At 41.4% G+C, this 24,721-nt stretch overlaps 1 protein-coding gene across 2 annotated transcripts in view; it reads left to right on the top strand.

Annotated features, from left to right (window-relative positions):
- The window catches only part of sipa1l3 (signal-induced proliferation-associated 1 like 3), a 54,857-nt gene extending 30,188 nt beyond the window's left edge, over positions 1-24,669 (top strand). For both annotated transcript variants that reach the window (XM_026368480.1, XM_026368488.1), the window contains 21 exons: positions 547-1,531; positions 4,499-4,629; positions 6,732-6,920; positions 7,589-7,763; positions 8,486-8,589; positions 10,222-10,379; positions 10,468-11,038; positions 11,882-11,980; positions 12,097-12,272; positions 15,998-16,249; positions 16,777-16,959; positions 17,447-17,571; positions 18,065-18,180; positions 18,272-18,717; positions 19,519-19,746; positions 20,033-20,195; positions 20,303-20,477; positions 20,711-20,860; positions 21,389-21,515; positions 21,823-21,904; positions 22,169-24,669. In XM_026368480.1, coding sequence (XP_026224265.1) covers positions 547-1,531; positions 4,499-4,629; positions 6,732-6,920; positions 7,589-7,763; positions 8,486-8,589; positions 10,222-10,379; positions 10,468-11,038; positions 11,882-11,980; positions 12,097-12,272; positions 15,998-16,249; positions 16,777-16,959; positions 17,447-17,571; positions 18,065-18,180; positions 18,272-18,717; positions 19,519-19,746; positions 20,033-20,195; positions 20,303-20,477; positions 20,711-20,860; positions 21,389-21,515; positions 21,823-21,904; positions 22,169-22,363 — 4,830 coding nt within the window. In that variant the 3' untranslated portion in view covers positions 22,364-24,669. The remainder of the gene's footprint in view (positions 1-546; positions 1,532-4,498; positions 4,630-6,731; positions 6,921-7,588; positions 7,764-8,485; positions 8,590-10,221; positions 10,380-10,467; positions 11,039-11,881; positions 11,981-12,096; positions 12,273-15,997; positions 16,250-16,776; positions 16,960-17,446; positions 17,572-18,064; positions 18,181-18,271; positions 18,718-19,518; positions 19,747-20,032; positions 20,196-20,302; positions 20,478-20,710; positions 20,861-21,388; positions 21,516-21,822; positions 21,905-22,168) is intronic.
- The last annotated feature ends 52 nt before the right edge of the window (positions 24,670-24,721 follow it).

Here is a 24,721-nt window from a genome sequence, read left to right as displayed (position 1 = left end):
CTCTTGTGATGAATGCTATAAAAAATGAGAAATCATATTATATTATTATTTAGCATATTATAAACACTGTATATTCTTGTCACATGTTTGACATTTAATTTGTTAACAAGACACTTCCAGAAACTTGATTTTTGAAAAATATCCTTGCAATTATTCCACATAAATGTTGGGATGGTTAACAAAGGATTTTGTATTCACATTTACAGTATTTGTACACTTGTTAAATCACTTCTTTGACAAGAAGAGGATGGATAAGGAAGTACTTTGTTAAAGGCAAAAGTTAAATATCTGCTATAAGAAAATATTGTAGTTTGCCCATTTTACTTTCACATAAAAAGTGAACTTATCATCGATCAACATCATTGCTTGTGTAGAAGATCAATGGCTTTCACATCAACTCAAATAAAACGTAACAGGGAAACATCATACTTTTTGTTTGAAGTAAACCAAGCTTTGTAATTTCCAGTAATATAAAGTTAAAAAATTAAATAAAATTCTCTGACATGTTATCAACAACTGAAAAATGTCTCCACTTTCCTCTCCAAGGTGGAGGTCCGTGGAGGTGGTGGATTGGGTAACCTGTTCAGAGAGTACGGCAGCACCTCCTCCATTGATATCCAGGGCATTCCTGAGCAGAGCTTCTTTGACATGCTCAATCAGTTCCACCAGGAGAGGCCTGACCAGCGCAGCTCGGCACCAGTGAGCCTTGGGGAACTGCTGCGTTCGCCAGACCTGCCACAGAGTGCATCCCTCCCCTCTGCTCCTTCGCCCGGCCCCACAGGTGGGGAGGACAGAGGAACAGGAAGAAAGGATGGAGCTGAGAGAGTTCGGAAAAAAAGTGGAGGAACAGAGTCATCACTGGGCACCTCCTCTTTGTTCAGGAAACTTCGGAGCTCTAGCAGAGGAGAGCTGGATGGAGGAAAAGGAGAGACTAGTGAGGATGGGGGAGGGCGAGGTTCATCAGATGCCTCCTATAAACCATGGGTTTGCCCAAAGAGCTTTGTCCACTATGATGCTCAGAGCATCCTGTTTGACCTCCACGAGGTGGCAGCTCAGCATGGCTATGTTGCCCAGAGGAGGAACACTGCCACAGGGGCATCAGCTGCTTCAGTGTCCCTCTCTGTCTCCAGATCCTCTGCTCTGAGTATCAATGACCCAGTTTACTCCAGCATTGAAGATCTGACTCTGAGCCTTGACCCTTGCTCCACAACACCCTCCTTGGGCATGGACCCTTTAGATGGGCCTTCTGGAGACCAGAGCTCAAGCCCACTTCTCCTCTGCTGCCCCCACTTCCTCAATGAGACTGGGGGCTACAGGGAGCGCAACATCAGCTTCCTCAGCTCATCAGCAGAGCGTGGAGGAGATGGAGGAGACGGAGGAAAGGGATGGCTGAGGAGGAGTAACGCCAGTGTTTCGGTGCTTGAGGTGCCTATTGAACAGCAGGTTACAAGACTGGACAGACTGAAGCTTTACAGCATAGAACATGTAGACCTGGGGGCCGGGTACTATAAAGACTACTTTCATGAGAAAGGTAATACTGAGTCTGTCTACCACAAACACACAAATACAGAAATACATTACAAGAATTATGTATCACAAGGTACTTTTGCAGTTTTTATACCAAGATATTCTCAAGTAATTGTTTAGAAATTGTTAAAAAAAAAAAAGATTTCAGCCCACTCAGCAAGTAAACAAATAGCGAAAAAATAGTAAAAGGTTAGTTACACTTTCAGACATAGTCTCTCTAACCTGCTGAAAGTGTTAGGCAGTAAATCAGTCAAGGCAAGCTGGGACAACTGTTTTCATATATTCCATAAACAGGGAACTCCAATGTGCTTTACAGGAAATTACCATATATATAATTAATAAAACAGATTTTCGATGTAGATGTATTTAAATATATTGGCATTTGGAGCCCATCATAAGGTAGGGCATTACTTTATTTATTATTATTACTATATTACCAAGTGTGAAATTCAGGTGCCACAGCAGTAGAGGATTTTTAAAAAAATTTAAATCAAAAATCAAATCAAGGTCATCAGAAAAAAAACTGAGTAATGTACAAAAAGACAGAATAGAGCAGAGTTCTCAAATCTTCAAACATTGGGGAGTCAAAATACTGTAAATAACAAGGTGTGTTATTTCATCTAAATTTACAGATTCCAATAATAAGCAGCTTGAAACTTTAAAACCTGGTGCTGACCAAAGGCGCAATCAATAGACAGTCCATTGTCCGCTGTGATCTGACAGTTCTAATAAACTTAGGAAGGAAATGAGACCTGTATTTGGGGCCAAATGGTGACTGATTTAAAAACAAACAAAAAGAATTTTAAAAATGTCTCTAAAACTGAAAATGTGTTTTAAAAACATACAGAGTACTAATCAGTTTTTCCAGGTCATATGTAGGTCATTGGCTATGGGCAATTTAGACTCACCAATTAAGCCTAACCTAACCGCAAGTCTTTGGATGGTGAGAGGAAGCCGTAGTACGTGGAGAAAACTCATGCAGGCAAGCAGAAAGCACCTGGCTGACCTGTGGATTTGACAAAACAAGCAATTTGAAATAAAGTAAATTCACTTTTATAAACTAAATGATTCATAAAATAATTGATAGAAATAATTAAATATTATCAAACATACAGTAGTCCACTTAATTGTATTCTATAAAGAACAAACATAGTGTTACCATTTAATACTCTTTGATTTAGGCCACATATTGTTACTTAACGGTGTGAATTAGATGTTCTTTGTCCAGCCTGAGTTTCTCCAGCATCGTTTCCCACGTGTCATCCTGCAGTTGCTAACAACCAGCTGGGTCTAAACAGACAAGCAGGCCAAACTGCCTATGCTCCCAGATTTCCTATTATGCATGTACCTGCCATTACTGCTGGCACACTCTGAGGTGATAATACACCACCTACCTCTGTATATTACCAAAAGTACCACTTAGCATTATCAGCCAGAGCAGCTTTGTTTTACATCTGTTTTAAGTGTCAGAAAACACCTAACCTTGGAGACGAAGGGTGTGTGAGAGCATTTGTGCGTGATATGTGTGCCTGTCCATATGTGTGTTTGTGGGCATTTCTTGTTCACATCACCCCTTCAGACACTGTGGATAAACTTCCCTTTAGCATGCATCATCTGGCTGCACCCTAATTAGTGACAGATGCTGTTAGGGGCACATGTGTGCAGAGTGTGTGCGACTATGCGCACACATATGGGAGAGAAAGCCTAGCAGCCACAGAGATAAAGGTTATCATTCCATAAATATATTCATCTGCTTACTTGTTTCCAGCTTAGCTGCCCCCCAAAATGCTGCTGTGGATGTATGTGTGCTGTGATGTGCCCCGTGTCAGAAAGCTTCATCAAAAAGTTGACATTCTCACCATAGGACATGGCACGGAAGTGTCCTTGGTAGAGTCTCCTAATATTAACATTGTCCAGGTTCATTCCTGTCAGGATGGGCACTTGTCAGACTAGATTCCTCCCTGGCTGTCTGTAGAATTTGCGTGTTGACCTCCACAATGCCTGTGGCACAGAACAGCTTAACATAGGAGCTTTAGAAAAGGAAACCGAGGATGCTTATTGTTGTGTGTTGATAACTTTGTCTTCTTAATGGATGAATATGCAGTGTTGCATTGACACTGTTAACAAGCAGCGTAATGTTAATTGGCTACTGACAACTTTACATTGTTGCTTTCCTGAATTTACAAGAGCAAGGGCATATTTGTTCTTCTAACTCTAACCTTATCATTATCATTTTCTCTAGGTTACTCCTTGTGTTATCTCAATTTATTTTGTAATCACATTGTATTGCTTACTTAATAACATGCACAGTCATGTCCTTGATTTATTGCCTCTCCCCTGTTAGTCCTACTCACTATATGTGTGTTTTTTCGTCACACACCCCTCTCTCTGTCGACCTCTGTCTCATCTTTGGCTTCTTCAGTTTATGTAATCTGTTAATTAGTGATGGGTTGTGGACCTTAATACATATTTTTCTACAGACCTAAAATATGTCCATACCAATTAGTGTCGAAAACTACCTTGTCACACATGTTCTTTAGCATATTTTAGCTGATTTCAAATTATAATTCTACCAACTTGAATTTGGTTAATCTCCCAATTTCTTTTAGAAAATATTAGAAAGTTGTGTAAAATGTCTATCGCAATTTCCCTGAGCCAAAGCTGATGCCATAAAATCACTGAAGCATTTCAGCTGAAACAAGTTAATACTTACGTACTTAAGTACTGTCATTGAAGGCTTAGGAAACAGTAAATATTCATATTTGAGATGTCAGAATTAAAAAAAATATTTAACCAATTAATGAGTTGACTGTTCAACCAATCGTCCGATTTTTCAAAATTTAGTCAGCCTTGTTATCTATGTCTAAAAATAAACATCAGTGTGTCTTGTATCATTTTGTAAAGTTCTAGTGCAGCTTTGTTTAAAAGTTTGAACTCCCTTGTCTTTCTTTTTATCACCGTCCTTCACCAGAGCACTTAAACTACTTTGGGACAGATGATAAGCTGGGTCCTGTGGTCTTGAGCATTCGCAGAGAGAAACTGGAAGACACCAAAGACCTGAAAGACCAGTACCAATACCGCCTCATTGTCAGAACGAACAAGGTATTTACAGTCTGCCGTTTGTGTGTGCTTGCCTTGGGAATTTCTCAGTGGTGAAACCATGATGAGTCAGTGAGAGCGTGCACTCTCAAGTAAATAATTAACTTACTTTCATTTTACCTAGCCCTGTCTTTGTGTCCCTACCTGTGACTCGTCTCGCCCTGACCCCTGATCCCTCCCCCAGTCTGTGCTGTGTGCCAGTGGAAAATTCCACCTGCTCAGTCTCAGCATAGCATAACACTGGCTGCTCTGCCTATAGTACGTCCTCCACTTGGATTAATGGATTTAATCCTTGTATTAAATGTTAGGATCATGATTATGGAGAAAAAGTGTATATTCAGTGACATGAGCTCATAATTTTAGAAAAACTGAATGTAGAACTTTTATTTCTTTATTGGTTAATTGAAAAACCAAAGAGTAACAAAATAAGCTTATTGAGTAGTCATTTCTTTGTCAGTTTTTCATTTTCTGGGGAAAAAAAGAAGGAAGATAGGAGATAGAAGATAGGATTAGAAGTCTCAGCTGTCTGTGAGTTGTTAATGTACATAATCCTTTAAAAACAGCTGTATAGCATTGTTGAGGTCACTCAAACAAACAGCAGAGTTTTGCCTCTGTGTTCCTCTGTGTGGCTGGTGCGGTGTTGTTTTTAGCTGGATTACATGGCTGCCTGGCCTCATCACCTTAACTCTGGTATAACAATGGAGCCATTGCGCCATCTAAGTACACACAGCTCAGCTAACAGACACAGCCAGCACACCCAGGCCTACTGTTCCCACACAGCAAAAAGAGATTGATTGCAGAGTTTATTGTCTCCCACTCAAGCCACAGCTGCTCGCTAATATCCATCCCGCCTTAAGTCCGTCATTTAATTCTGTGCAGCAGTGCTGACACAGCAAGGTGGAGAGACTTCCTCTTTCTCCCCTACTTCTCTCCCTCCATCACACATTCATACACTCGCACTCCCCCTCTGACATTCCTACTCAGCATGTCACAGTCGCTCAGTCACGCACTCCACTGTTGGCCAGAAGCTGACGAGTTGCAACGATGGCACCATAACTTCAGTTGTGTATCAATCAGGTTTCGTGTCTCTGCAGCAGACCTGAGCCTCTGAGGTTCAACTGTCTCTGCGGCCTGTGCCTGCTGCATAGTTGGCCATGAATTTTTAATGTGTGTGTGTGTGTGTGTGTGTGTGTGTGTGTGTGTGTGTGTGTGTGTGTGTTTGTGTTTGTGTAGGTATGTGAGTGTGAAGGAGAAGTTTGCTCCTCCCAACTGTATCTGAGGTTATTATAGTCGGACTGTTCTGAAGCAGGTCAATTTCCCCACCGCAGGGAGCAGCACAATGCTGAGCAGAATATTAATTCACAATGCTGCTGGACTTAAAACCTCCCATAAAGACTCCAGTAAAAACTTTCACTATGTGTGTGAGGGAGAGAGAAAGAGTGACTTCAGGGCAAAAGGGCTTTGGTTAGAGTAGTGATCCTTTGTAATCAGCCACCTTCCTTTCTTCCAGGTGCAGTGTATAATCAACTTTATTAACTCAAATCACATACAGTTTAAACTTGCTGTACATACATACATACAGTACAAACATATCTGAAAACTGGAGGCTGGAACAGGCAAATATGTGGAAATTTTGAATGTTTTGCTTAAAAAAGTTCTCAGTTCAATAAAATGTTTTAAATGTTATCAAAATAGTTGCCTTATACTGTAGCAATTGTCATTTTGGCTCTGAAATAAGTACGTGTCCAAGTAAGACAAACAAAACACGCACTGGTTCCTACTCCACATTTAAGTATAGCGGTTACAGACAGTAAGTTCTTAGGTTCAGTGGATGAGGTGGGCAGTTTTGCAGAAATTTGGAACTACTTTTTTAAGACTTCAAATTAGTTGTTCAACCAGTGATTAAGTGCTGTGTGAATTTCAAACACTATGTAGTATAGAGGATCTTTTGTATAATAAATGATTATCAGTTCATTCACAGTTTCTTTTGTACCTGCAATCTGAGAAGTGTTGCTGTGCTGCACTCACAACTTTTTAATATATCAGTGTCTTGAAATGTCGTTTTGCTTTCAGTTTTACAACTTCTATTCTTCTCTCACATACAGTTGGTGACCCTGAGAGGCTCCATTTTAGAGGATGCAGTAGCATCTACAGGCAGACACGGCACAGTTCGTGGTCTGCCGCTCAAAGACGTCCTGGAACAGGTCGTCCCTGAGCTCAATGTATCCTGTTTGAGGCTGGCTCTCAACACACCCAAAGTCACCGAGCAGCTCCTTAAACTGGACGAACAGGGCGTGAGTTATGTGTTTATGTCTGTGTTTGAACTTTACCTTGTGGGTTTGTGGAATAAAACCAGCAATAACTCGGACAATTCAGATTGTCCTGCAAAGTAAAGAACGTGTACATTACCTGGTTAGTTAGTATAAGTCAGGTTAGTTAAGTTGACTGCAAAGATGCCATGAACTGATAAAGTGAGTCAGTGAAATATGGTATGCTCAGAAAAATATATAAAACCTGTACAGTGTAACTGATTTAGCGATGGTGGAAAACACCAAAATTGGGCTGAGAGCAGTGAAAGCTATGAAGCAGGGTGTGGTGTGTTTGAGCATGCATGTGTAACTATAAAAGCTCCAATATTTAGCCATGCTATCTGCTCCTTTATTTAATGGAGGGTGAAGTGCTAGGCAGAGGTGTTTTGCCAGCAGCAGGCTTCTTGTTGTTTGTGCAGGTGGTTTATGAAACGAAATAAAACTGCTCAATGTCTGTGTGTAAGCAAGTTGAGGCATAGGTTTCGGATAAATTCTTATCTGTAATATCAACCTTGATCTTCAGTTTCATTAGAAGCACAAGCTTGAGAGAGCAGAGTTGCAGCTGTCATTGAATGTGGTGTTTCAGCTGTTTGAGTGTGAGTGTTAACTGTGTGATTGTGTTATGTTAATGTTATCTCTCCGCTGCCTTGCAGTTAAGTCAGAAGCACAAGGTGGGTGTTCTGCTGTGCCGTGCAGGCCAGAGCACAGAGGAGGAGATGTACAACAATGAGGAGGCGTCGCCCGCCTTCTCTGCCTTCCTGGATCTGCTGGGAGAGAATGTGCTTCTCAAAGGGTTCACCAAATATGCAGCACAGCTCGACACGAAGAGTAAGAACCTTTTTCAGATACGCACCATGTTCTGTAAATGTGACGGCCACTCTGACTAAGCAGTGTCTAAGTCACTTTTGTGTAAAGGGTCATGGCGGCAATCTTTGGAGGTCTGACCTGGTAACCTGTTCTAACGGCACCACACATGTCCACGTTAGATCTCGTTCAGTTAACTTAAAGGCCACTGCAGCACAAAGTAAAGCCTGTACATCTTGTTTACTTTTTTAAGAACACTGTTATAGATGTCACCTAATTAACATGTACTATAGTTACAGAAAATAGAATAAGCACTGTGAACAAGGGATTTTATGTTGTCAAGGAGATTTTTCTTTGGCCAGATCAGTCTGAATGTTTTTATTCTCACGCATTACTTGGTAAACTAGGAAACAAACTTTAACAAAAACTATTAGGATTAGAGACACGCGGGGGTGAGCTTCCCTTGCCTTCACAATTTTAATTATTTTATTCTTTTTTCCATAGTAAATTAAAATACTGTATATTTTATATGAGCAAAAATCCATTACTTTAAAGACAGATGAAGCCAGCAATGTTATGTGATCTGAGGATAAGCCAGGCCAAAAGTCATAGGCCTAGAAAAAGCACAGGCATCGTCCTTATGGTCCCTGGAAAAACATCTGTTCCACCCAGACAGTGTTTGGACTCTAATATAACAGCACAACCTCATCTTGTGACATGAATTGCTTTTCTCCTTCACTTTTTAGCGGACTCTACAGGCACTCACTCCCTGTATACAACTTACCAGGGCTACGAGGTCATGTTTCACGTGTCTACCATGTTGCCATACATGCCCAACAATCCACAACAGGTAAGAGCCTTTGAAAAACCCCACCATCACCTGAGGCTGTGTACCTGTGCTGCAGGTCAAACAGATGAAAATTAAATCCGTGAGTGTTCTTTGTTTTCACCCAAAGTCGTTCAAAGTCTGTCCATGTTTGTTAGTTAAAGCCTCTGATGCTTGCTCAAGGTCATAAACAACAAAAAATATCAGTGGAAACTCATGACTTACTGTATGTCACTCACATTAGAGTGAGAGTCTCTTCCTCCTTTACCCAGCCTCTTGTTTTTAAAGTCTTTGTTTTCTGTGTCTTGGCTTCTTTATCCTCTCCTACTCATTGACTTTTTTTTTTTTGCCCTCTCTGCTTTTCATTTTTTAACTGGATCAGATCTGGGTGGGGTTCAGTAGTGAGTAGTCTTATTATTTTCTCCCGCTCTTGTTTCTTTTCTTCTACCTTCCTACACATTCTCCTGGGTGCTGTGTGTTTACAGCATGGGCCACGTGTGATTGACCTGTGTGAAAGATAACATTGTGCGTGTGGGAATTTCCAATAGTGTGCATAAGTGTGGGAGAGGATCACATAGGTGAACACATCCTCAAACGGGTCCTGTGGGTGCTCAGGATTAGTAAACACACATTTTAATTTGTCTCTGCATCACTGTTCCCCAAACATTATAAAATATGATAAATTGTATATTTGAAGACAATACTTTTAATATCTACCTGCAGCACCGCAGCAGTGTGTTGTTAATTGACATTTAAACCTGTAAACCTTGGTAAAAGCTGAGTAAACAAAGCGAGGCTTGTTTAAAGGTGTGTTTAAACAGTTCACATTAGTATCAACACTTGTCAAAGTATAGTTTTATAGATGGCACAATAACTCCACCCACAGGTTTTATAGACTGCAACAGCAAAGATCTTCTGATTATCCTGTAGGTGGCAGCAACCAGCAGTGGATGAACAAAAGCTTGAGGAATAAAATAGAAATAGATGGTATGAAGGCTCTTGCATTCTGGAGAGAGGGAAAGGACCGCACAAGCTACGCCCACACAGTCATCTTGTTCTGTAAATAAATAATAAATTGTATGTCTTGTATATCAGCAGTATTTAGTTGCATTTAGATTGTATGCTAAAATAGGAAAATAAAAACATTGTAAAAATAAATTCTTAGTAATAAAATCACAGTCACTCACGCACATGGTGAAACATGGACTGCCATCAGTCACAATATAAAATAACATAATGATCACAATTTTCATCACAAGTACTAGTGAAGGATGCTCCAGTGGCTCCATCATACTGGAGAATCTGAGTATCTGGAGTGGGCTGGATTACATAATTGGTACTTTCACACTTTTCCTGTGCAGATGAAGAGAGGATTGGCAAGCACTACACCACAGACACAGCCTGGACTGCGTGCCATGTTTCCTACACGAACACAGATAGACGGACAAACCAGCACACACACAGACACAAATAGCCCACACAGATTCTGAAAAACAAATTACATAAAGAACTGTTGTTTGATGTCTAGTAGTGAGCCTTGTTTTCCTTGTCTGACTTGAATTTCTGTCGTTTACTGAGTTATGGTGTCTGTGCCTTTTATTTTTGCTCATTTTATTAATTCTTTTTTCCTCTCCTCTCATTTCTTCCCCTCCTCAGCTCCTGAGGAAGAGGCACATAGGGAACGATATTGTCACCATAATTTTTCAGGAGCCGGGAGCTTTGCCTTTCACCCCTCAGAATATTCGCTCACACTTCCAGCATGTCTTTGTTATTGTCCGTGTGCACAACCCCTGCTCTGAAAACACTTGTTACAGGTAAATATATAAAAAAGAACAAACACATTTTCATGCACAACTATGAGAAAAATGATGAGAAAAATGAGTTCTCAATTGTATCTTTCAGTGTTGCAGTCACACGGATGAAGGATGTGCCTCCTTTTGGTCCACCCATCCCCAGCGGCATCACCTTCCGTGATCCAGAATCCTTTCGTAACTTCCTTCTAGCCAAAGTCATAAATGCAGAAAATGCAGCACACAAGTCAGAGAAGTTCCACACAATGGCGACAAGAACACGGCAGGAATACCTGCGTGACCTGGCTGAGAACTACGTCAGCAACACAACACTCGACTCAGCTGGTAAACTGATAGACCTACTGAGAAAACGTGAGCGCTCGAAGGCAAGAGAGGGAGCGGAGCTGGGAGCTGCGGGGGCAGTGTCCTGGAGGGTCCAGGCCCAGGACTTTAGTGGAGGAGGGACAGAGATCCCCTGTGCCTTGGGTTTGTCAGCTGAATATGTTGTCCTTATAGACTGTTCTACCAAAGAGGTGGTGTTTAACTGTTTTTGTGCGGATGTGATTGGCTGGACTCCTGAGCGTCTGGCACTGAAGATCTTCTATGGCAGAGGAGACCACATCTCTGTGCGAGTACCAGAGGGTTGCGCACAGGACATTCGAGAAATGGTGCAGAGGTTAAAGGTGAGAGCTTAGTGTTTTAGCTCTTTTGTTATGTTTGGTACCATAGTGTGTACTACATACTACAACTATAGCTTAAAGGTATACTGACAATAATTAACAAAACATTTACATCTTTGCTTACTAGCTTGCAGTTTTCTTCTTGTCTGCTTTTGTGCATTATTCTGTTGCTTTGTGTGATACTGCCACTAGTCATTCATCAGTGAAATACCTCCCCCCTATGCATGTACATGTTTGTGAATCTGCACAGTACAAACAAAACTAGGGCCTAGTCTTAGAAATATTAGAGTAGAGCTGACAGTGGTCAAAAGCTCTCCATGAAGGCAAAAAACCAGGAAATCGTGACTCAAGTGTCTTGGCCACACACAGCAAACATTTGTCCTTGGACTGCTAAAATTAATTAAACGTAATTATACAAGTTAACATGTTAACACGGTTACTCAAGTATAATTTTGAAAGTAATTTCATTTCAAGGCTCTGTAAAATCTTAGTTTCATTATATCTGCTTTGAAGTATTGCAGTCAGGGGATTTCAGCAGTGGGTGTTTATCATTCCTTGAAAGTTTTCCTAATCCACCCAGGAAACCTGCAAACAAATAAGTTGGATGATTAAAAATGTTTCCTTATGAAACGTATGTTGTGTAAATGTCAAAGCAAATAACTTTCTAAATTAATTTTAGTCATATCAAATATTGAGTAATTATTTCATTACCACATACATATTCTGCTATGATCTTTTCTTGTTTCTTTTATATACATAGCTTTTTTGTTTTAGACTTATAAGAACATATTAGTAGTGCAAATCTTTTAGATTAATCATAATTTAATTTCTGTTTCTATTTGTCAGTCATTGACAGTGGGGTGTGAGACTGTAGATATGACTCTGAGAAGAAACGGACTGGGACAACTGGGCTTTCATGTTCGCTTGGACGGCACTGTGGCTGAGGTACTGTCAGATCACCATCTGCTACACCAGATTTTATACTGTAATGTGTTTATGAACAATCTTGGCCATTCATAAGTGGTTTGTTTAAAGACTTTGTTTGTGATTTTCTTGTGCAGGTGGAGGAATATGGTTTTGCCTGGCAGGCAGGTTTGAGGCAGGGCAGTCGGTTGGTGGAGATCTGCAAGGTGGCCGCAGTGACATTGACTCACGAACAGATGATTGACCTTCTTAGGACTTCTGTCACGGTCAAAGTGGTCATCATTCCTCCATATGAAGAGGGGGGTCCTCGAAGGTGTGTATATTTTTACCTGTTATATTTCTTTGAAGCTACAATAATTAGACCAAGTCGTCTTAAACAGCTGTGGTGAATACAGATGAGTTGAGGCATTGGGTGACAGTGTATCAGTGTGGAGAGGGTCCAAGTGCAAGCTGGAATGAGTATGGGACGTTGTTCACTCAAACACACAAAAGCATGGGTGAGATTGTGGCCAGACTCCAATGTTCTGAGAGGATTTTGTGTGGGAGTATGTGAAAAGAGGAAGCAAGCGAACTGAGAAAGAACGCTGTGTGTGGCTCAAAAGGAAAGAGGCAAAACGAGGCATGAAAGAGGCATTTGTTTAACATAAATTAACAAAATCTGCCATTCTTGGTTTCTTTGCTCTCCTTATCTAGTCATCTTGTTCAGCATACTGTCTATTTCTTTCCCCTGGTTTCATCTACACACAAGGCCTTGACTGAGACAAAATAACGAGACCTTGTGAGACACTGATGTGGTGTTACAAGACAGTTAGAGAGGTGAAGGAATAACTACAGCCTGTTTCTGACTGAAGAACCATTGCTCCTAAATACAGTAATTGTGGCTGGCGGTGTGATCACACAGTGGTTAGATTTCTTTAATGTTTGAGGCAGTTTAATCTCTATGACACGCACACACACACACACACACACACACACACACACACACACACACACACACACACACACACACATGCTCGCTTGCTCTCTCTGCTGTGCTTTGGAACAGCTGATAATTAGAGTCTTGCATGTCATCCATCCCCCCATTGACTCATTTTCCGTTGTGTGCCAGACAAGCAGATTGGATGAGATTAAGGCCTGGAATCTGCAGGAAAAAAGGAAACCAAAAAAATAAAAAAATAAATGGAAGTGATTAATTAAAAATGCAATCCATGCGCGAATGAAAAGGATGGCAAATGGGGGGGGGCAAGTGATGAAAGCGAAAGAGAGAAAGGCAGGATTGAGTGTATTGAGTTGAGCACTCGATGAGGAGGACGTGTCTCAACACCACAGAGTGAGAGAAGTGGGTGGAAGAGAGACGAGAGTTGGAAGTGTTTTTATCCTTGCTGTTCTGCCTCGGATGTACGCACGCAAGATGGATGGATAAAGCAGAAAAGAGGTGTGACTGATGTCAGTCCATGTCCGACTATGTGAGTGAGTGACTGTGTACGTGTGTGTGTGCTGGGGAGCTCCAGGTTTGTCACCTCAGCCAGTGTGATGGAGAAAACACTGCTCATCAACAGATGTAGGCTCTGCTCGCTTTAAGGTTTGTACTCATGTGCATGAAGTTAGAATATGGATTTTGATGGAGTCATTCTTTGTTTTTTGTTTCTTCAAAATAGTGCAGTTGTGCACTGTAATTACACTTTTGTTGAATACACAGTTTTTGATATGCGTAGTATTCATAGTATCTAGATATATTTAGTGATGGTGGTTGATTAATGGTTAGTCAATTAAAATTAATTGACTAACCATTTTGTACAAGATAATTATAAAAATACCCTGTATAATTTCCCACAGCCCTCTTGAAAATACTGCTATTAATAAGTGTTCACAATTATTGAATTTTTTCTGTTACTCTCGCAATCATTTAATCAGCTAATCTTGGAAGCTCAACATGACTAGTTTTAAGTTAATGATTTGTTTACTTGCTTGTCAGGGAATTGAGGTCTTAGTGTTACCAGCTTCTTGGATTAATAATAATAAACAACCACCATATTAGAGTTTTTTCAGCTTTCATTTAAAAGGTTTAGTCCTTATTTATCCTATCCTCTTTTTTAATTTCTGGGACAGTGATAATGCAGTTTATATTGTTTAGATCCGACCACAACCAAACACCTACTAAAAATATTTAGATCCATCTGAATTACACTTAAACTGGGATTGGGTGATTGGAATTACTGTTATTATTGGCATATCCTATTCTTTTCAGTTTATTTTACATATGCTTATTTTTCTAAAAATAATTCAATTCTAGATTGAGGATAGACTGAGGACACCAGATGCTTAATGCGTAACGGAGTATCATCTGCTTACAGAAGCACTTTGTGGACTTCCTCCACTTATAAGTTTTCCTTGTTTTGCCCATACATTGGGCTACATTAGGGAGATATGACTTTGTTATTGATGCTTCCCTTTAATCTGAATAAATTGCTTTTATCCATTTAAGAAATCCATCCTGAGGCTGAAAAGTATCCTGTAGAAATTCCCATTTGTTCAGGTCAAGTGTATCTAAAGAGAAGCAGCTATGGGGATGCTTTCGTCACATTTAACCCACATGAGGTATTAAAGACATCTGGCATTGTCTAAGCATGACCTTCCTTTTGTGAATCCCACTAGATCTTAATGAATAAGACATGGTAGAATAGTTATACAAGCCTCAAAGCAAGAACTTTAACATAAAAAAGTCCACATTGATCAAGCTACCATGTCTAAAATGTCCTGGGTCACTAGGATTTATCTTCAATTTTTGTTTTATTAGAGACATCAGAGTCTTGTTACTGACAGATGCCCCAATGAAACTGAATCTCCATAAACTGAAGTTACAATATGAGCCAATGAGTCAACATCTTTATTATAATCTATTATAATCTGCAGGAAAATGGTTTAAAAATTAGTAACTATTTACAATAACTGTCCCAAAGTACTGTTCCTGCTAACCCTAACCTCAAGTGACACATCACACACTGTGTCACACCTGTCAAGAGTTTGTTTTTATTCTTTTTTTATCCCACTCCTACCTTGTTTCACCTCACCTCCAATTTCACTCTCACTCACTTTTACACTATGCTTCCTCTGCTTTTGTCACCTCTTCCTCCTTTTCCTCATGGCATTAGCTTCGTCTTAAATACCCTCTATGCATATTTGATGCCTGCTGTAATAAGCTTTGTGAATGAAATAATAATGATGTATAATACGTACTGGATATTAAGATACTCCACAGAATATGGTTATTTGTGTCTTGAGCTGATAAATGAAGATGACCAGTTCTCCAGCTGGGAGCTCTGTGTCAGTGATTTCATAATTGATGAGAATAAATGCCAAAGAATTCAGTGGTAGGCTAATGGTTGGTGACAGTGCCACATAGTCTGTCATAGTCATACCACAGGTTGGGCTGCAACTGTCAAGCTACCTAATAAAACAGCTAAAATGTCAAAATATATATTTATATATTCGCTGATATTGTTTTTGCTTTTTGAAGAAAAAAAAAAAGCACTAGAGCATGGATTATAAGCACATTAACTGTGATCTTGTGCATACATCTGTGTACATCCACTGTAAATACTAAGACTCTTACAAAGATGAGATAATAGGGCTATTGCTTTGTACATGAAAGCACACAACCTCAGTCTCACAGCAATCAAAATGGGGCCCGGATGTGCCAATAAACTGTTTCCTTTCGTCCCTTTCTGCCGTCATTGGGGAGCTCATTAGTGAGGTCTGTTGCATGTCTGTTGTGTGCTTGAGCTTTCCCAAATTTTAAGAGCGAACCGTAATGTCCTCTCATAACATGCGCAGAACACAATACAGAAGCCACAGTTCTCGTTCAGCTACAGTTGATGTCTGCAGGCAGAAAAGTGCTGCTTCTCATCAGAGCTTTTACTCGCCCACAGCTGAGGATGTAAAACTGTGGATGAAGACAAAAAATAAGTTTTATAAGGGGAGCAACAATATTCAAGTTTTTATACTATATCCACTAGAAATCTTGCTGCTTGATTTTAGGGGCTGCACAGAGGAGTGGGAGATGAAGACCATGGAGCAGAAGCCAGAACCTGAGCCTCTGGCAGCAGGCTACCGACCTTCCCCACGTTCAACATGGAGATGGGACAGTCCGTCTGTTCCTCCAGGGCTCCACAGTACACCAAATCCACAGCGGTGGACCCCCATGGGTCCTCCACCACCTCCTCTGCCCCGTTCACACAAGGCACTGATGCCAGTTCCATACAGAGAACCTCAGCACCTCAACTCCAAGAGGTGAGATTCAGAGCTACAGCACTGCATTCATTTCTAATCACACTCACACTGACAGAATTTGGGTTATTTTTAGTGGAGTACCAACACTGTCTTTACCATCGTTTTTAACAAGCATGCTGTTTCAGCATAATAAAACATTTTGACCCTTAATAACAGACGACTTACTGAAATAAGAGCTGTTAAATTTCTCTCACCGGTACATTGAACTGGGAGCTCCTCTCTCCAAACTAAATGCTTAAGTTTCTTGAGGAGTTGTAACTATATAGCCGGATCTTCTAAAGGAATCAATGCATTTAAACACTGTTCACTTTAGGGCTTTTTGTGTGTTTGTTCATTTTGTTGTGGTTTTTCCATTTTTGGTTTCAGTTGCTAATCACAAACATTACTTGGAAAGTTAATAGCTACAAAATCTGGCAGGTTCATGAGTAGATGGCCTTTTTGTGATATTCTCATTAAATACAGATAAATAGTTTCTTGTGTTGTCTGTTTGTCTCTTGGCTAACCATCACCCTCTTTGTGTCCTCCAGGCCAGTGAGCTACCCAGAGAACCACTACAGTCTTACTCCTGCAGGTGGCGACAGGATGCTGCCCTACAGAAACCCTTCAGCCAGCTTCTCCTCGCCCTCATCCGGCCTGCTCAGCCTCTCCACAATGGGACCACCTGGAATCACACCAGGCCCATTTGTACGCTACAAACCTTCACCCGACAGGTGGGTATTTGGTGTTTTGTTCCTTTAAACTCTCCTCCATTGCACTTTTAAGATTGATTAAAGATCACCAGTGTTACTCATGACAACTGCTTTGTGTGCTTGAGGCAGATGATAAGACATCAGAAGACAGTCAGAATAATGTGCTGTGTTCAGGTCTGCATTTAGGTGTGTATGAACACACTGTCTCCTAAAGGAAAGATTTGTTGTGTGGGTGGCTCTTCCTCACAATGTGGAGAATAATAACAACCAACCCAACCAGAGAAACATGTTTTATTCAACCGCCATCAAGATAGCAAAACTGAAACTGAAGACTTGCGTTTGTCACATGCGCACTACATTTTTAGGGCTTGCTGTAGGGGATTGTCCTTTGTCTTAATCCTCTCTATGTTCTACAATAGTTGTGTGTATACTGTCAGAATACATTGAATTTTTAAAAAGACATTGGCATTAATGTGTTAATTAATAAGTATACTCCCTCCCTGTGTAGATATGGAGCAGTACATCGCCCCCTGCTGCCTTATGAGCCCCACCTCAGCGTGGACATCACCTCCAGTGGAGAGTCATCGTCGGGTTTCACTAGCCAGGACAGCACTATGGAACGCTGCAAAACAGGTACATCACCTTCAGATGGTGACCGCAGCTTTTGGTTACTACTAACTTGTAATGTAATATAAGGCTCTTTAGCTGCTCCACTGTCACTTCACCAGATCATCTCTACACGTGTCTGTCTGCTGTGCTACAGATTCCGATACTACTTTAGAAGTTCATCATCACAGGAAACGCGTTATCACGTTTTCACATCATCATGTTAGACATTGTTATCACAAAAACATATATCACAGCAGCTTTGAAGCGAGAATACTAACTATTGAGTTGCATTCATCATTGCCTAGTAGGGTGATGATATGTTACCATGATGTTTATATTGTTTCACATGTGTGTATTGCACAGTAGAGTAGAGATAACTGAGTGATTTTAGGCAGTGGTTTGTGGGGGGAGGTCAGTGTTTAAATGTGCTATAAGTATTTAATCCTCTTTGCAAACCATGATGGTTCAGTGTAATTTGCTTTAATCCTGTGAGTGTCTGTGTGTGTTTTCTGTGTAGAACCCCTCTGGCATGTCCCAGCGTCATCATCTCGAGGACCGGGTGGAGGAGGGGGGCAGCGCAGGATACCTAGACAGGATGTCCCAGGGAAAGACTCTCCAAACAGATACTCAAAGGTCAGACTTCACACTGTGTCATTCTTTCACCTTTTCTGCTTCATTGTCTCTCAGTCTGAACATGACATTCTTGTCCTCATGTTCTCTGCAGGGTGAGACTCAGTACTCGAGTCACTCCAGCAGTAACACTCTGTCCAGCAACGCCTCCAGCAGCCACAGTGATGAGCGCTGGTTTGACGGAGGAGCTGGAGGAGACCGAGGAGGTGGGGGTTACCTGGGTGACCCAGCTGATGCCGACCCCGACCTTCTCAACAAGGGAGGCTCCAACGACAGCGGCATCGACGCCTCGACTCATTACAACAACACTCGCCAAGGAAACGTATCCAATAACCAGTCACACAAGACCATGCACTCCTGTACGACCTACGGTGGCGTGCAGGAGTTGTCAGTGGGAAGAAGCAGCGGCGGAGGAGAAGCAAGGAGACGAGAGTCCTCACCCATCATACCATCTGCAGCCAGTCAGAACCAAGGGTATCGGACGAGGACATTCCCACCTCCTGGCTGCACTGCTGATAAAATGGATGCTTTCAAACCCAGGTAAGAGACCTCATCACTGAGGTGCCTCTTTCATGGCATTTTATGATACTGATATAAACCAACATTAGTTTTAGTAAGAGACAGGGCAGATTTATCCTAGACAGATAGTGAGTCTTAAATGCTGCTTAACTTAATAGAGAAGAAATGTACTCTTTGAGAAATCTTTAGTGCATGAGCCACCAAGCAGCTGCCTTTTACAACACTATGATACATAAAAATGCATCTCCAAAGTGTACATCAACCTTTATAGCAGCTTAAAACACACATATCATGGTGTGATCTCTTCTGCTGGCTCACATTATAAATGCACACAGCCATCATACTCACAACATGCACAGACTTTAACCACTCTGTGTTGGATTAAATCAATCTGTGTTTAAACCCTGAGTGCCATCAACTCTAATACTGCAGTCTGCGCCTGGCTGTGCTGGACTCATCAGTGTTTAACATAATACAGAGATGAAATGACATCAGAAGGTTTTAGGATATCAGTGCTTCATCAGGTTTAGTGTTCAGTTTGACAGACAGTAAATAATATGGTTTGTTTTGGTTAGAGGGTTGAGTGCTAAACAGATACATGAATGTTTTGGATGTTTAAAACAATTGATTATGAGTTCTTTTTGCGGTGAAGTTTGGGTTATTGTATAAAAGACATTTCACATACTGTTTTTCTAGTAGTCTGCATAACAAGGTGCTTACATTTTAGAGCAGTAATGTATCTTTTATGTTTATGGTGTTCCTACACGAAGAGAACATGTCATTTATTTGATGCATTAATCGCTTATGTATATGTCCTGTTAGGGCCTACACACCACAGGGTTATAAGACTTTCACAGCAGAGAAAGCACGGCCTGTCCGAGCTGCTACAGCAACACCAACCACAGCTCAGTTAGGCTCCATCCCTCTGTCCAGCTCTGCTCCCAAGGCTTTATATGGGAAGAGCAGACAAACCACCTGGCAGAACGAAGACACCAGCCCATCACCTTCAAACACAACCACAGCATCCAACTCTGACAGCAGCAACAAGAAGTAAGACAAGACACTTGGAGCTTGAAATGATGGGCTTAGATTTAGTGTTGTTCTCCGTGGCTGGTTCTGGTTCTTTTCTTTATGGATTAATGACTCAGAGGTCAACAACCATTCATTTAAAAAGCGCTCTGGTCACTTTAACTTGATTAATAAATAACTGTACACACTGAACCGGCTTAAAGACTTTAACAACTTTTATCTTTAGCAGTAGTGGTTGGTTTGGTTATTGTGAAGTGATGTTGGAACAAGACATGGTCAAGAAAATACATTATGTTTGTGTCTCCAGGCAGATAGATACAAATTCAAAGAACGTGTTTGGGCAGCCTCGGCTCAGAGCATCACTGAGGGACCTGCGTTCTCCACGACGGACATATAAGAGCACCATTGAAGACGACCTGAAGAAACTGATCATCATGGACAATCCAGGAGAGCCACCACAAAGAGATCAAGTGAGGAACACTGTTACTTGCAGACCATTACAACATCCAGGCAACAGTCCTACATGAACCTGCACAAACAACCCTGTAACTGAGCTCTGTCACTTTTCTCTCTGCAGTCTCCCAGACGAACCTTGCAGCGGACATTTTCAGATGAGTCACTGTGCAGCGGGCGCAGAGACGCCAGCTTTGCCAACTCTGAAAACCAGACAACTCCCACCGATGTACTATTCACCTGCACACTGCCCACACGCAGACATGCCGTCTCCTCCAACCACATGCAGAGTAAAAAGGGTGAGTTTAATCTGTTGTCAGAGGTTTTTTTTTTCCAGGTAGGACAAATGTTAAATGCTGGCAGGCAACATAACCGTGTTGAGTCTACCTACTGTGAAGTCTTATTTATTAAGGAGCCAAGGAGATCAGCAGCAGTTTGGAAGCAACTTAAAGACATTTGTTGCCAATACTGCAACTTTGGTTGTTGTAGGCTTGTTCACTCACTGCTGTTGTTCTCGTCTCCTGTCCCTCAGTGCCTCTGTCTGCATCAGAGCTGTCTCTTACAGAAGTGAGGGACAAAGTTCCGCCTCTGAAGAGGCTCGATCCTGGACTGATGCCTCTTCCTGACACAGCCTGTGGACTGGAGTGGTCCAGCCTGGTCAATGCAGCTAAAGCCTATGAAGGTGAGGATGTAAACACATCAGGAGTTGTTCAGCTTATGCTCTGTATGGGATTCTTAATTGTATATAATTACTTTATATATCTATGCTTTTTACCAAATATGTATGAGTTTAGGTCAGTACTGACTGAAAGTCATTTACAATCTTGCATTTTGTACAAAATACACAACAGTTAAAATCCTAACCCTGGTGTCTGAGATTTACTGTCTGCATGTTGGAAGTTCAGCTCTCTTCTGTCACACGACACTCCTGGGAAAGAACAGTGGGAACTAGGTGTACCCAATCACCCGCTCTGCTTCCCAGCTACTGTTACTTTTCTGGGTTTCTCTGCTGTCCCTCGTGTCCTCTGCCACCACAAAGACACTTGGAGCACAGACAAATACACTAGGCTGAAGCCAGCACTTGATCCATGACTTTACCTTCTGCCAGGTCCACCTGTGTTGAGATGCAATTGTGCCATCGGTCCCAAGGGAGACTTGAGCAAGAACAACTCATTTACACAGAAAGTGCATTCATGTGTCTCTGTTGCAGCACAAAGAGCCGTTTCCCTCTTCTCGCTGACTGAACCGCAGGCTGGAGGTCCAGAAATGAGACCCGTTGTCAGTCCAGTCCAGTTTCACACTCCTCAGACACCACGGACCACACCGACCTTCAGCGGGTAGGTCAACTTCACCACCACAAACCAAGAAACAATCTGATGTGAAGCAGTTCAGCTGCACAACTGTAGGAATCACAGGTCTGCCGTCCTGCTGTAAACTGTGTCTCTACTGCCACCCTGTGGTAACACAATCAGATTTTTCTCCTGTGTATTCTCACAAAAGTAAGCAGCTGGTTGTTTTGGTAGTTGCCTGAGACAGTTTTTGCTCTGCCAGTGAAGATATTACCAAAGCTGAAAAGCTTTTTTAACACCTGTCTTCCCCATTGATCTACACAGTTTAATGAATGTTTGCTGTGTGTATTCACAGAGATGAAGTGCCCAACGATTTGTCTGGTCGACTCTACCAGCTGGAAGTCATGTTAAAGCAGCTGAACAACGATTTGGAGAGAGTGAGAATCTTTTGTCCTGTTTGATTTTCCCCAATTTTGCCTTCAGTTAGAGTTGAAAGTAGAATAAAACCTCAACCATTAGTAGGAGCGGGATCATGTGATAACATCCTGGTTTGAATTGGACAAGTTAAGCTGTCATACAGATATTGTGAGCTTAAACACAAACATCAGTACGATGTTACTGTGTGACAGAAAGTAAATATCCTGTCAGAACAGTCATCATGTCTCGTCCTCTCCTCATTTCTATTCTGTCTTTCTCATCAGGAGAAGAAGGACAAAGTCATTCTGCTCGCCGAGATGGCCAACCTGAGGGAGAACAACCAGCGCCTGCAGGAGGAGAGCCTGACAGCCAGTGAGCAGCTGCGCAAGTTCAGCAAGATTTTTAACAACATCAACAAGACGGAAAGTGACCTCGAGGCGCACTCCTTAACACACGAAGCTAACTCAAAGAGAGAGTGATCGACAGCTACAGGAGAGTGTGAGATTCAGGCCAGAGGGTCGCCGAGTGGAAGAGAAATGTTCTTTTGGGAGGTCATGGTGATGTCACCTCGCTCAGCTTCCACAGGACTGCCTTAAACCAGAGCGTAAGAAACAGATGTTAAAGGGCAACACTCCCACACAGAGCAGAGACCCTCTCTCTTCCCTCTGAGCCTGCTTATTTTTATAAACTGAAGTCATATTTATATATGTACACATACATATATGTGTGTGTATAAATACATATGCTACTAAAACAGTCAGGAGAGCCCGACTGTTTTAGAGAATACTGCATCACCTGGAGAGGCCTAATACTGTTCCTGCAGTGAATCAGCCAAAAAAAAAAGACTCATTACAGACTGCATTTCCCAGAATGCACTCAAAGTAATGGAAGCGCTACAGACATGGTACTGTAGATAGATGCCTGTGTGGTACAATTCCCATGTATGAATATTATCTATATTGTACTGATATTGCTTAACAGTTGTACTAAAGAGGTGTGTGTGTGTGTGTGTGTGTGTGTGTGTGTGTGTGAGAGAGAGAGAGAGAGAGAGAGAGAAACTGATGGTACAGCAGATGCTCAGAAGCATTACTGCACAATGTTAGATGCATTTTTATTCCCCTTTGTTGTGAGTGTGAGAGAGAGAAAGAGGTTGAATGTGATGGTCTGTTAAAAGATAAGTTAGTGATGAACAAACTAGTTTACTGTAATAGGAAACTTGTGGGCCACAATATTTGTGTTTCTTCCGTTTACATGGATGAGCTGTGGCCCGTAGATGTGAAACAAGCCATCAGCTCTGAGTGAGTGGTTATGGTCGAACTCGGTGATCATCCAGGATCATATCTGTCATGTAGTGCGTTGTTTTGAATTTAATCGTCACTGTTTTCAGCAGGGCTGCATCATCTCACATCTCAGTGTACTGGATAATTCTTCAAACCTCAAGTTCTTCTCACAATACATATTTGAAATGTTATTGTTGCCATGATATTTAAAGCAGCAGTTGGTGAGTACACATTCACGTTCTAACAGAGCGATGAGAAGATCGATACCACTGTCGGTACAACTGTTAGTCACATCCAGCAAATCAACATGAAGACCAGAGACCGCTACTCAGGTTAACTAAGTAAAATCCTCCTCCTACCACTAGCACATCATTATTTGATGATTGACCCATTTTTTCATGCTACATTTGTTTTTGTTTTGAGAAATGAATGAATAATTACTTCCTGTTGGTTGTGTACCATTGTAGTTAGCAGCAGCTATCAACTAAACTAATACTTAAATAATTCAGGCCAGTGCTGGAGTCGATGGAACCTGCTGAACTAAACAGATCTTTAGTTCAATTTAACAAGTTCTTCAATGGGCCAAACGGCGACTACTCAACATGTTGGCACGACTTTGAGAGCGGCATCAATCTTCTCATTTACCTCTAAGCAAGAAAGTGAAGAAGCCATTTCCGCAAATGTCCAATTGTTCCATTGCATCACCTTTGTTTATCCAAAGGAAGCTGAGTCACCAGTACTTTGTGCTTATAGAAAACATATTTACTGTTCTCATGAACAGCGAAGCTCTGTCATATCAGAACCAGTGTGTCTGTGTGTGTGTGAGAGGATTTATCCCCGTGTTCTGTGACGACTCCAAATGAACACAAAGACTATTTATACTGCTACTTTGCTTTATGATATTGTCTACGACTTCTATTTTTCATACAGAAATATGTGTCTGTGATTTGTGGATGCTGGTACTGAACGGACCACACATCCCTGCAGAGGATGAACCTCTTCTTCCTGTTTGACTTTACATAAAATTGTACTAAATGAAGATCTGCTCTGCTGAACAGCTACTTCTCCCTCAGAAGGAGGTTTCCTCCACGGTCAGACTGCAACAGTTTGAATTCTCCAACTTGCTCAGGTTTCTCAAGATGCTGTTAATGACACTACAACCATCAGTTTGGGGTGGGCCGTGCGGTGCATTGTACTGTGAGACAATAGAAATTTGTCTTATTGTTTAAACCATTGGAGGGTTCCCTTTAATATTTCTGAGTGCATTAGAACATTATGGGCAAATCAGTTATCACTGCTTAATGTCAATAAACATGTGACTTAATCTATTTAATTTGCTGGATTGGCCAAAAACAGTTGACTCTCTAAAATTTGCGCATACCCACTATCAGAGATACTTTTCTTTTGAGAGAGACACCAGAAAGAACATGTTGCGTTGTGACAGAGAGCTGCCATGTTCTCGTTTACTTTTCCGCAGCTTCAAGTCTTGAATTTACACCTAAACGCATTTGGCATCAAAAATACTGCTTGAACTGGTCTGTCATAGACAAACTGACG

This window comes from Anabas testudineus, chromosome 13 (assembly GCF_900324465.2).
Source record: "Anabas testudineus chromosome 13, fAnaTes1.2, whole genome shotgun sequence".
In the NCBI taxonomy this organism is placed as follows: domain Eukaryota; kingdom Metazoa; phylum Chordata; class Actinopteri; order Anabantiformes; family Anabantidae; genus Anabas; species Anabas testudineus.
This window is presented reverse-complemented; position numbering and strand designations above follow the sequence as displayed.